We start from the raw sequence: 12,448 nt of genomic DNA on the forward strand, positions 1-12,448 counted from the left end.
GCTGTATTTAGGCTTCTCAAACCTAGTTATTCTAATAGGCTATATAAATTAGGTTTCTAGTGGTTATACTGTGTTCTGATTTTCCCAGTGTTTCCCACTTCTTCCACAAACCCCTTTGCTTGTGCTGTGTTCCTGTTTCCCAGCAAGTGAAGCAATGCAGTGTGCCAGTCTGAAGGGCTGGGATCCTTCTGAAGAGAGAGGAACTGCAGGGCTGTTCATTCTTGGTGCTCCTCATTGTGCCAGATGAGGCTGTGAGAACAAAGCTGTGTCATTTCATTGAGAAGGGATATGCAGATTTACCTCCAGGCTGCCCAGGAGCTGACCTCTCCATTGCTCTGTGATTGGTGTGGAATAAACTGGGTCAGGGAAGGAGGCTTTTGAAACCACCGTTTGGAGCAAATCTATGGCCAAACCATCTAACTAAAGATGAGCAAACCAAGGTTTTTAGGTGGAGCTGACTTGTTATTAGATGAAGGCAGAAGAACACAAGGTTTTTGGTGTCCACTGAGCTGCAGAAGGGCTTGCGCATCCCTTTCTTCTCTGTGCTGTTCCAACAAGAGGTTAACTTTACCTTCACACCTGTAATTTATAATGGTGCAGTTGGCATGGTTGATCTCTTGAGGTTTAAGACTTGCCCCTGTGATATTTAAAGGCTAGCCTGTGCCCCCATGCTATAAGCTGCCCCTTGGGAGAGCTGTTCTGTGCTGTTGTGTTCATTTGTAGAAGAGAGCTGTAATGGTGTTTATAGTGGGTGATAAGGGCAGGCTGCTCTGTGCCAGTGGTCTGTGTTAATGTAGGACCTTGCTCCCCAGGCTGTTGGTGTTCATTAACACTTCCCTTTCCCTCTGCAGCTGATGGATACAGCTCAGGACTGTTAGAACACCAACCTTTCCCTCACCTACATGCTTTTAGTTCCAAGACAGCCTCCGGTTTTGTGTCTCATTACAGTAGGAGCCCTGTAGTGGCTGCTGTCCTGTCCCTCTCTGGAATGGTGATTTAGAGCTGAGCCAGCATGGAAACTGCTTTCCATGCCTAAGGCAAATCAGTGAGCAGACACTGCAGAGCAGCAATGTGCCACTTCTGCTGGCGAGGGTTGTCACTTCTCTACTTTAGTTGAGGAAAAACAACCAACATTGGCTCGGTTTTCAGTGGGGCTTTTGGAGCCAGCCCTTAGTCTGCTGAAGGAGCTGTTTGGTGTTACTGGGGGAGATGAGCAGTCCTAGATCAGAAATGGCTGTGAGGACAGAACGAGCTTCACTGAGGAGGAGGCTGAAACCCTTTATCCTGCCCTGGGGAGGCCCTCCCTGCAGTCCTGGTCCAGCTCTGGGGCAACAACACGAGAGGGACCTGCATCTGTTTGTGTGCACCCTCGGGAGGATGCAATGGAGCCGACAGAGCTGGGATAGATGGGATTCCTGCTTCAGCTGCGAGCGTGTGAGGACTGAAGAACAGGGTAGGAACCAGTGTAGGAACACAAGAGCATGGCTGCAAAGCCCTCGCTTTTATTGTGTGTGGATTAGCTGCCTAGCTGGAAGAAAGCCATCACCTTGCTGCTGAGGGTTCAGAGGCAGGGCAATGGAACCAGAACGTGTTCTCAGATGGGTACAAAGAGCTGGGGAGAGAAAAAGCTGAGTGTTTGAAGTAAGAAAGCAGACAAAGGCTGGGCTCTGCTGGCTGGGATGCTGGGAGCAGGGATGCAGAGCACTGAAACAGGCAGCTGAAACAGGGCCGTGAGGAATTTCACCCACTTGTCAGGCCCAGGGAATGTGGGAGCACTTTGGAGACATGAATATTCAAAGGAGCTAAAGGAAATGTAAGATCTGAGCTGGTCCCAATTAATCCTGGCAGCAGGATCTGCACTGTGTAATCCATTGCTGCGGTGGGAAAACGCCTGTTTCTTAGCCCAAACAGAGACGTGCCTCCTGCTCTGGCATCCTTGTGGTGATGTAGTGGGAGCTGTGACTTTGCTCCTTCTCCCTCTAACCTGCCATCATCTCATTTCCTTCCACTGGGCCTCCTATGCTCATTCTGTTAATAACCAGCTGCTTGTGGAGGTAGTGTTGTGGCCAGAAGGATCCCTCCTGGTACAGGCTGAGGTGCTTCCAGCCGTGCTGTCAGGCGATGACAGATGTCCTTGGTGCCTACAATGGGTGTCCAGCAGCGACAGGCTCTGCCAGGATTGGTATTCGAGGCACAAACGTGCCCATTGGAATACGCAGAGCTCAGCACAGCCTGTGCAGGAATGCCCTTGAAAGGCAAATGGACGTGAGCTCCCTGGTGGCTCTGAGCGAGCAGGAGGGCTGCTCCCATCTGTGCTGAGGTTCAAGTAGGTTTTGAGGTACCTGCTTTTGTTTCTTTGCTGTTTTCCCTTCCCAGAAGGGCTTCCTGAAGGGGCAGGCAGAGGGACCTTACCTGCACATGCCCTGTACAGGAGAGTTCTTCCTGCCTCTGGGGTTTGGGTTTGTGGGAAGCTTGGGAATCGTGGAAGGTCTGGGTTGGAAGGGGCCTTAAAGCTCACCCAGTTCCAAACCCAAACCGTGCATCCAGAATGCACAAGAAAGTAGCTGTGTTTTAATGATGTTAATGGGTGAAGCTGGAGGGATTCCAAGACGTTTCCCAAGTAACCCTGTGGTAATTCCAGCCTCTGAAATGAAGATGGGCTCATGTTCTTGGGTGACTGACTCGCTGCCCAGATTGTGCTTCTCTGAATGCTGTGATCACCAGTGATGATCTGATTTAACATGATTTTATCAGCTTTATTGAGGTGTTCTCCCCATCTTACTGGGATGCTATTCTAGTTCCAGCAGTGAGAAGTGGCCCTGGAGCACAACTGTCTGCTCAAAGTAAGTGTTTTATCCACACAGCCCAGTGAAGTTTAAAAGCCCTGCTGGTGACAGCTGGTTCAGGTGCACTGGTGGTATAGTGGGGTTATCTCCTCTAGACCTCAGCCCTGTGGTGCTCTGGTTAAGCTGAGCATGTTCTGTCAAGTCAGCCCACTATCAGATGGAGATGATGCATCTGATGGGATGGTGCATTGCAGCCAACAGACTGCACGCTGCTGCTGAGAGTGGGGGTGATGAGCCGGCCTAGGCTTAGTGGTGGAGGGTTAGGCTGAAATGGGCTGGGGATAAAAGCTGTCTTTGACTTCCCAGCACTGGAAACAAGCTGGTTTCACAGCTCTTTCCCAGTCACCCCATGCTGTGCCTGTTGACATTTCCTATTGTGGTTGTCTTAGTTGGAACTTCAAGCTCTTAAGGACAGAAACTCCTTTCTAAAATGCTGAGCGTGTTTTGACTGTGCTGCAGCATCCATCAGCATCCAGATAGCTCCTGATTTCCCCAAACTGAGTTCCTCTTCCATCTCTTTGAAGAAACTGGCTTTGCTGCTCAGATCCCACTTCCTCCTTTTTGCCTCCAGCACATTGAGAACTCTCTTGATGACATGGGACATCTAAAAGGCTTCCCGTGCACGTGCTCTTCTGCCTTTGCTAGATAAGCAGTAGCTGTTCCCTTTTCCAGCAGGCACATGCCACCTTGAAGCACAGACATGGAATGTTTTCCCTGGGAACAAACGTTTGATGCTTTGGAATTATTACACCTTGATCTTGCCTCTTTCCAAGCCGGAGTGTGTGTGATTAGAGGCTGCTGGTGTCTTCAAAGAAGGGTGAACCTGCTGCACTCCTAATGCCTTGTTTGCTGGGGCAGGCTGTGTGCTCCATGCTGGTTGTGTGTAGGCTGAGCAGAGCTGATAGGGAAGTGAAACTTCAAACTGAGCTTTGGTTACACTTGGAATTGTAATTTGTGTCTCTGTTTTGTTTCCTGTCATTGTAGGAATTGCTTGGAAAGCTAGTGTGCAAGAGGGATGGAAGAGAGCACTGGTGAGTACACTCTTGGCTAGCTTACCACAGGTTGTGGACCTGCTTTTTCCTCCTTGGTTAAGCATCAGAAAGAACCTTCCTATCTTCAACTTCATGTTTTCAAATGTGGAAGGTGATTAGAAAACAAGCTGCATCAGTTGCACCTGTCCTGCACCGATGGCATGGAGCAGCCGAATTAAAGCTGTGTTGTAGAGCTGGAAGATCTCTTTGGTATCTGTGAAACCTGGAATACGAATCCATTGTCCAGCCCAAGCTCTTGAAAACAAACAATATCCCTTTCTTCGTAAGGAAGAGGCTAGAATCATTAAATCAATGATTAGGGTTGGAAAGGACCTTAAGATCATGTAGTTCTGACCCCCTTGCCATGGGCAGGGCTGAAGCATTGAGCTGGCTTGAACAAAGCACATGGCGTGCCATAAAGAAGGACCTCACTTCTTTGGTGGCTGCTGACTTCTCTTTCTGTACTCATTTCCTCAGGCTGCTCTCTTGCAGCACATACAGGATTTTTATTAAGCAAAATTTGGCTTTAAAGCTCTTGCTTCAGACACTTTGTGCTACTTGCCCTGAGGCAAACTCAGCACTCTTAGCATTAAGTGATGTAAGGATATGGTTGCAACTAAAACTCATAGATTTGTTGGGTTTTTATGCTTGAATAGCCCTTCCATCTGTTGCCTAAAATGGCAATGGAAGACATCAGCTAAATGACCGTTTTCCCCTTCCCATTGAGATGGGATTTGCATGGGAGCTCTTGTCTGCATGCTGGGAAGGCAGCATCCATTGAGCATGTGGAGCTTGCATCTTGTGGCCCATGATGTTGCAGCTGGTGACTTTGAACTTGTAGTGAAGTGCAACTCGGACCAGAAATACTATGTCTAGGTTATTCCTATGCAGCTGGGTGATGCCAGCCTTAAAACCTGGGAACTGATGTACTTAGCAGCAGCATGGTGGATGTACCAGGCCTGTCTGCTGAAGGCCAGTGCTTGACTTCATACAGAGCTGGTCTGTTGGTTGGAATAGCTACGAGCCAAGAGGACATGCCTAAAAGTATGTCATGCTTATCATCCTGGTGGCAAGAATTGCTGCTGTGCCCTCTAATTGTTAGCCTGTAAGGTGCACATTAAACTTGTGGTGATTGCTTTCCCTTATGATCTGCTCATGGCAAACTAATCCCAAATGATGGCTTTGGAAGGGTAGGGTGAGTGTGGTGCTGGCAGGCGATGTTGGAGCAATGGCTTAGGAGGTGACAGCTCCCTGCTCAACCCCAGGACAAAGCACAGGGAGCACCAGGGCAAGTTGTCCTCTCTCTTCAGCCTGCATTAATGGGATGGCTTTGAGCAACACTGTGAACTCTGCTTATTCACCAGGACTCAGGCTCTGCAGGGACTGCCAGCAGCCAGCTGGGTTCGTCCCCCAAAGCTTTTTGTCCCTTTTCATGTGCAGTTGAACTCTTTGTTGGGTGGAGCAGATGTTGGGCAGGTGAGACATTGGGTTGGAGCCTGTTGGGGTTACTGAGAGCTTTGACTCCTCCTTTGAGTGGTGCTGGTGACCTGGGGTGGGAAAGGCCTTTCTGTTCTGTTTGCATTTGCCAACTTTCCTTTGGAGCACGTTCAGTTTGGATGGATGGAGTACCTGCACTTGATCTTTGCATGCACAAGACACCCCACACAACTGATTGTGAAGCTTTTACATGTTACCTCCTTAGTGCTGGGAGCCAAGAGCCCCTTCTTAAAGAAGCAGATTGGTCTTTATTATTCTTTCCTTAATCACTTTGCTTTTAAGGATGCTCACTCTCCAAGTGCTGCTAAGCTCAGGACTCCTGCCTTGTTCCCGGCACTGAGCCTGGAGATGAGGTAAGGTGGAGCTGCGTGCAGGAGCTGAGCTAGACTCCATGCCCTTTGTTCCCTCTAAGCCTGGTGCTTTCTTGATGTATTGCTGCTCCTTAACTGGTTGTATATTAACTGCATTCCCACCGCTGCATGGCTGGCTCTTGTTTGAACTGCATTGGCACGTGTTCAGAGCTGGTGTGCTTCGCCTGGCCCCTGAGGACCACACAGTGAAGCAGAAATCCTTGTTAGCTGTCAGGCTTCAGTAGCCATGGCTGGGTGGGGGAGCCCTCCTTGGCTGCCTGCCCTGGCTAATTAAACCCCAAACTTGCTGTTCTCTTCATAGCTGAATTCCTGCTTGGCCATGCAGGCGAGTGGAAGCAGGGTCTCCAGTGCATTTCAGAGCTTGTCTATACATGGTTATTGCAGAGCAGGTATGCAGCTGCAGCTTTGCTTTTCAACCCTACCCTGGGTTGGTTTGCAAGTGTAGAGAAGAATACAGAGAAATCTCTTATAAACCCTGAGCTTCCGTTGCCACATGGCAGCTTCCTGCAGTAATGTGGATGTTCACATGTTGTGCAGCATCACTTAGTTCTTCACCCTCATGCTGGACATAAGCAAAACCAAACGATGACTGCTCTTGCCTTAGCAAATGCATAACCTGCTCAAGCTGCAGGAACTGGGGTAGCTCTGTCAGCCTGAGCCCTCAGCTCCCACCTCGTGCAGTGAGACTGGGGATGGGAGAAGGTTGGAAGCGATGGGAACCTGTGAGTTCTGTGTAGGAGCTGTGAGGTGGCAGCGATGGATTGTGCCTCGGTGCGAAGCCAGACGCAGTCTGTGCTGCCCCCACATCATCAGCTGAGGGAGGTGGGAGGACAGAGGTTAGGGAGGGGAATGAATGAAATCTAAATATACACACGTTGCCAGGCCGAGCTTCCCTGCTTGCCAAGGTCCCACCTACACAAGTGATCTGGGGAAGGGAAATGGCACTGGGATACCTTTCCCCCTCTTCACATCCTTCCTGGGGTGGGTGTGTGTGTGTATGTGAAGGATCACACTATTTTTGGAGCTCATTTCTGTTGTTCCATCTCCTGCCCATACAGCCTCCCAAAGACCACTCGCTTAGCTTAGCATGATAGGAGCTACCTGTGGACCTTTTCCTTCTGCCTCTGAGATCTTCAAAAGCAACACACTGAAGAAGTGGGAGCTTTGTTCTTGGGAGGGCAAGTCTCACCTTGTGCCTCTGCTTCCTTGAAAGCTCTGCCATGCTGTTGGCTTGCCCTGACGTGGAGCCAGGCCTGCAGGTTGCTTACCTGGTGATGTCTGAGCCTGTCATTCATGAGCAGCTCTGGAGGGAGCAGTGCCTTTCTTCATGGAATCCAACACTGGTTTTGGAAGGGGCCTTAAAGCTCCTCCAGCTCCAACCCCTGCCATGGGCAGGGACACCTTCCACTGAAGCAGCTGCTCCAAGCCCCTGTGTCCAACCTGGCCTTGAGCATTGCCAGGGATGGGGCAGCCCCATCTCCTCTGTGCAACCCATCCCAGTGTCCCAGCACCCGCACAGGGAAGGGCTTCTCCATGGGAAGTGTTTGATTTTGGGGTCGTTTGACCTCCTGTGCTTTGCTTCCTCTGTAGATATTGGGATCTGAGCCTTTCAGTAGCTTCTGTCTCAGTCTTCATGTGACAACCGTGAAGTATTTTGGGAATTCACTGAAGAAGCCTTTGCACACCCCAAATTTGCTGTTTTTTTGAATAGCACTTGAAGTACTAAGTTTGTGGATGCTTTAAGCATCTTTCACACTTCTTTATTCAAGGGTGACTTTCATCCCTTTCCTCTCCTGCTGTGCTACATTTTTACCCAGTTCTTTTCCTCCTAAAAATAGGAAATAACTCTTCAAGTCCTTAACCTTTGTGCAAACAAAGAAGTCATTTGTTTTAGCATCTAGGCTGACTTCTGTGCCTCAGAAGGAAACCAACGTGAGGTGAATCTGAGGCTTTTGGAGACTTCAGACTCCAAATATAGTCTGAGTAGAAGGGCTTAGAAATGTGAGTAGTTGCTTCTGTACCACCAGCTCCTTGGTCCTGGCAGGATGCATGGCTGGCTACCCCATTCCCATTGTTATCCTTAAAAATAAGAGCCATACCTTCACAGGTCCAAAACCCTTATGGAGATGAGGGCAGGATCATGGCATGTGCATAGGCAATGGGATTTTGAGGTCGCGGTGGTAAAGGTGAAGTGCCCATGACCTGTCCCAAAGACATTTTAATCACTGCCTTCCATCAGCCTGGGATCTGAGAACAGCCCTTGGAAGTGGCTGCTGGGATGTGAAATGCTTTCCTTGTAGGTTGTTAGGTTGAACCTAAGGAGAGAGATCCCATGTTCCCATCTCGGAGGAGATCAGACACTGGTGGCTCTGCAAGGGCTGGAGCTGCTTGTATGGGTGAAGCTTCACCTCCCTCTGGTCTGGTGACAGCCACAGGGTGTCAGAGTTGAGGTCAGAAACAGGTGCCAGCCTCTGATTCAGAGGTTCTTCAGCTTGCTCCTGGTGCCTGGGGCTGGGAATCCCCTCCTGATGACTCAGTTTTAACTAGAGATGGAGGCTGCTTCTGGGACATTGAGCTCCCCATTCAGCAGCCTTCAAGTGTGCACATTTCGGATGAATAAAGGCTTTGGGTGGTGTAGCTCTTCCTTTCAATGAGGCTGCTGGAGATGATGTTGGTTGTTGTCTCCTGGGTTTGATCTGTGCAGTCAGACATGAGTGCTGCAGTGTCAGGAGTGCTTCTGTGTCCTGCAGCTCTGAGGGCAGCTGGAGAAGAGCAGTTACCATGAACTGGCCAGTGGACACCTTCATGATGCCTATTCCAGAACAAAAGAACAGGTTTTGCTTGCAGGAAGGCACAGAAACGATGATTCCCTTCTGAGCTCCTCTCTGGTTTGTGTACAGCAACAGAGCTGCCCCATGCCATGCAATAGAGAGCCAGGGTGGCTGCAGTGCTGAGATATGTAATTACAGGTGATGGATGCTGATTTGCAAGCAGGAAGAAAGGCAAACTCCTCCTGTTCCTCAGTCAGGTTTAGCAGAGGGTTGGACTGAGCTCAGTGGAGACCGTTTGACTCTGAAACAAAGAGCAGTGCAGAACATTTGCTTATCCACATGAAGGCATTGTTGTGCATGAGTCAGGTGTGCTTGACAAGTTGGACATTATGCTGAGAGCCTTTTGTTCTTACAGGTGTGATGGATGTGCCTCTTGTTATGGAGTTAATGTGCTGAGTGCTGGCAGGGTGCTTGGGGCAGTTCATCACAGAGCCACAGGCTGGGTTGGGTTGGAAGAGACCTTAAAGCTCATCCAGTTCCAAGCCCTTCCACTGGAGCAGCTGCTCCAAGCCCCTGTGTCCAACCTGGCCTTGAGCACTGCCAGGGATGGGGCAGCCACAGCTTCTCCGTTCAACCCATCCCAGTGTCTCAGCAGCCTCACAGGGAAGAATTCCTTCCAAAAATCCTATCTCAGGCAGGTTCAAGCCATTCCCCTTGGCCTGTCCCTGCAGGCCCTTGTCCCAAGCCCCTGTCCAAAACAGGATGCTGGTGCTCTTCTTCTGCCTGCTGTATTTGCAAGTGATTCACATCAGCCTTCCGTCTGCTAGCCCTGAACAACCCCCTTATGATGTGGGGATGTGTCTGAGCTCTTGCTGCACTTCCCTCTTGATCTGGGAGCCAAGGGTTGCACACAGATTATTTCTTCACCTACCAGAGACCTTGCAATTCTGTGGCACCCCCATTTCCAGTGACTTTTGGTGCTGTAGGAAACAGCTCTGCAGTTCCTACCGGTAGCTCTGCTTGGAGGACCGAGGAGGTTGACTTTGCCACGTCGGTGGTTGCATGGTGAAGCTGTGGATGTGGAGCAGATGGGACCAAAGGCTGATGCTGGGTGAGAAGTGAGTGCTGAAGTGTGTCGTGATTGAAGTGAGTGATCTTATTCCTTGTGTGAAGAGACAAGGCCTTGTAGGACATGTAATCAATCCCGTGGCTGATTGAGGCCAGCTCGCTGTCACACAGGGAGCGTGGAGCTATTGTGGTTCAGTAAGTAGGGCATGGAGCAGAGGGGTCAGAGCTCCACAGCTTCTAGTTCTCATTTTCAACTTGTTGGACCTTGCATTCCCCTTGCAGCACTGCAGCCTGGAAGTGCTGGCAAAGGACTGGCTGGTTTCAGTGGGGTTGGGGGGTGATGGGGAGCCTGCCTGGAACCCCAGGTAAGTGGCTTCAGTGGAAATGAGGTGGGTTTTGTTATTCCTGTTGTCCTTTGTTCTCACAGCAGCGATGGGCTCAGGCTGAATGCATGTTCTCATTAAGGTGGGTTGTAAATAGTGTTAGTTGAGCTGCTGGCTGAGCCAACCGGGCTGCTTGTGAACACTCGCCTCTTGTCACCGCTAACGTCACTGCTTCATCTTCCTTTCTCATTTCTCCTGGAAAAGGAGCCTTGCTCTGCTTCCTGAAAGTGTCTTTTGTCTCCTAAAACACTGAAGTGCAACAGGAAACCAGAGATCTGGTGTGGCTTCGTGACAGGTTGGGCTGATCCAGCTGGACTGAAGTCAACCTCCAACACCCTGTGGCTGTTCGAGCTTGTCTTAAGGCTGTGTAAGATCAAGCTGTGTACACTATGACTTTCCTGCAGCATCTCGGTCCTTTCCTCAGTGCCTTCCATTGCAGCCCAGAAAACTGTTTTCATGTGGGTGTCCCTGGAAGGAATCGAAAGATGGGAACAGAAGCAAATGCTCGGAAGTCATGGCAAGAGGCTGACACCGGCCCTGAACCCCTCCCGGGGCTGCAGTTCCGCGCTGTGGCCACCAGAGGGCGGTGTGTACCGGGGAGCGCCGGGATGCGGGGATCGGGGGGGACCCCTCGCCCTTAACCCGGTGCTGCGGCCATGGCTGCGGTTCTGCAGCGAGCAAGGCACTGGGGTTCCCCCCTCATTCTGGGGGGGCAGGCAGTGGCTGTGGCTGCCGGGTCACCCCAGGATGCTGGCAGCCGGAGGGGGACTCGGGTTTGTGCTGCAGTTGCATTATTAGGGACCAATAACACGGGTGGTCTGATGGGGGTAGTGCCTCCGCCTGTGCCCGAAAAGGTGGGATTTAATAGCTTTCCATACAGGAATCCCATAGACAAACACAGTGCGGTTCCTGTGCTTCTCCCACAGGCTGTGTGCTGTTTGCTTTGCCTGTTTTCCCTTTACTCCCCAGCACGGCTGCAGTCAGGGACTCGTTTCCAAGGCGAGTGGATGGTGAGTCAAGGCTTGGCAAGGGAAATAACAGAGTGGTGATCCTTGTTGCATGGGTCTGCTGGTAGCTCTGTTCTCTGTCCTCCTATAGAGACACAGAGAGCTGGGCTGGGGCAGCCTGGAGAGAAGGCTCCTGAAGGGCAGACCTGAGAGCAGCTCCAGTGCCTAAAAGGGCTTCAGGAAACCTGGAGAGGGGCTTGGGACAAGGGATGTAGGGACAGGCCAAGGGGAATGGCTTGAACCTGCCCGAGGGGAGACTGAGCTGAGCTCTTAGGCAGAAGCTGTTCCCTGTGAGGGTGCTGAGGCGCTGGCACAGGGTGCCCAGAGAAGCTGTGGCTGCCCCATCCCTGGCAGTGCTCAAGGCCAGGTTGGACACAGGGGCTTGGAGCAGCTGCTCCAGTGGAAGGGGTCCCTGCCCGTGGCAGGGGTTGGAGCTGGAGGAGCTTTAAGGTCCCTTCAACCCAAACCAGGCTGGGGTTCTACCATCAACACCCTCTCGCCATCCCCGGCAAGCAGATGTCTGAGGCTGACCCTTGGTCATTGAGAGAACCAGAACCAGCCTCTGCCATGATTTGTGTCAAGATTCAACCATAATGTTGAATTTCCCCCTCAGCTCTTTGATCTTCCCATGAAATCCTGGAGACATTAGCAGTGATTGGGGAAGTAAACACAGTCCCTTCCTGAAGGGGAGGTTTCTTTGGCTCAAGCATTCCGTGCCAGTGTTAAGTTACACTTTGCTTTGGGGAGGAAAGGAAAATCTCTCCAAGTAATTAACTGAAGATGCTGACGCTAATGAAGGGGCTTTCAAAGCTGGGGCTGGTGGGGGGTGCTGGGAATCCCCTATTGAAGCAATGACATGAGGGCCTTAGGAGTGATTCTGCAATTAGGAGGCTGAGATGATGTCGAACATGAAGTTAATCCTGTTATCTCTCCAGTATTGAGCAAACTGCTTGCTCAGGATAACTCTATAATGGGATTATAGTAGTCAGTCTGGCACCCTTGACACTCCCTATCTGTCTGTTCAGGGCTTTTTCCTTGCTTTCCTGCTCAGGATCAAGCATTGATCAGTCTTGCAGGAGTTAATTTTGGGAGCACCCCTTGAAAAGTGGGGTTTGTGTTCAATGAGTCTGGTACCGAACACCCTGTTGCCTTATGAAGCCATTCACTCCTCCACAGCAGAGATCCCTGGAGCCCATCCCGAAATAAATGTTTAGGAAAAGAACTGGAGAACAAGGACAAGTATAAAAGGAGACTTCCCTTCGTCATGGCTTCCTGGCATCACGAGTCTGCTGTTGAGTGAGTTCCTGTGCTGGAGACTGTTCCCAGGCCCTCATCTCTGCAGAGCAGAGTCCGTTCTGGTTTGAAAGGCTCATTCTGCAGCCTGTAGCAATTGTTCTAAACCAAAGTAAGTGGTGGGGTTTACAAAAGGATAATCTTGAGTTGGTTTTTAGGCAGTCTCATCATTTGCATGGCA

General features: G+C 50.7%; 1 protein-coding gene across 2 annotated transcripts in view; it reads left to right on the forward strand.

The window, feature by feature from the left end:
- The window catches only part of PHACTR4 (phosphatase and actin regulator 4), a 48,656-nt gene that overhangs the window by 10,361 nt on the left and 25,847 nt on the right, over window positions 1-12,448 (forward strand). The window contains exons 2-3 of one of the 2 annotated variants that reach the window (XM_031053974.2): window positions 3,831-3,877; window positions 5,657-5,727. Coding sequence is in view for 1 of the 2 variants with exons in the window: in XM_031053969.2 (XP_030909829.2) it covers window positions 3,862-3,877 (16 nt within the window). In the remaining variant the exon portion in view is untranslated. The remainder of the gene's footprint in view (window positions 1-3,830; window positions 3,878-5,656; window positions 5,728-12,448) is intronic. The other variant, XM_031053969.2, reaches the window with a different exon arrangement.

This window comes from Melopsittacus undulatus, chromosome 14, assembly GCF_012275295.1.
Source record: "Melopsittacus undulatus isolate bMelUnd1 chromosome 14, bMelUnd1.mat.Z, whole genome shotgun sequence".
NCBI lineage: Eukaryota > Metazoa > Chordata > Aves > Psittaciformes > Psittaculidae > Melopsittacus > Melopsittacus undulatus.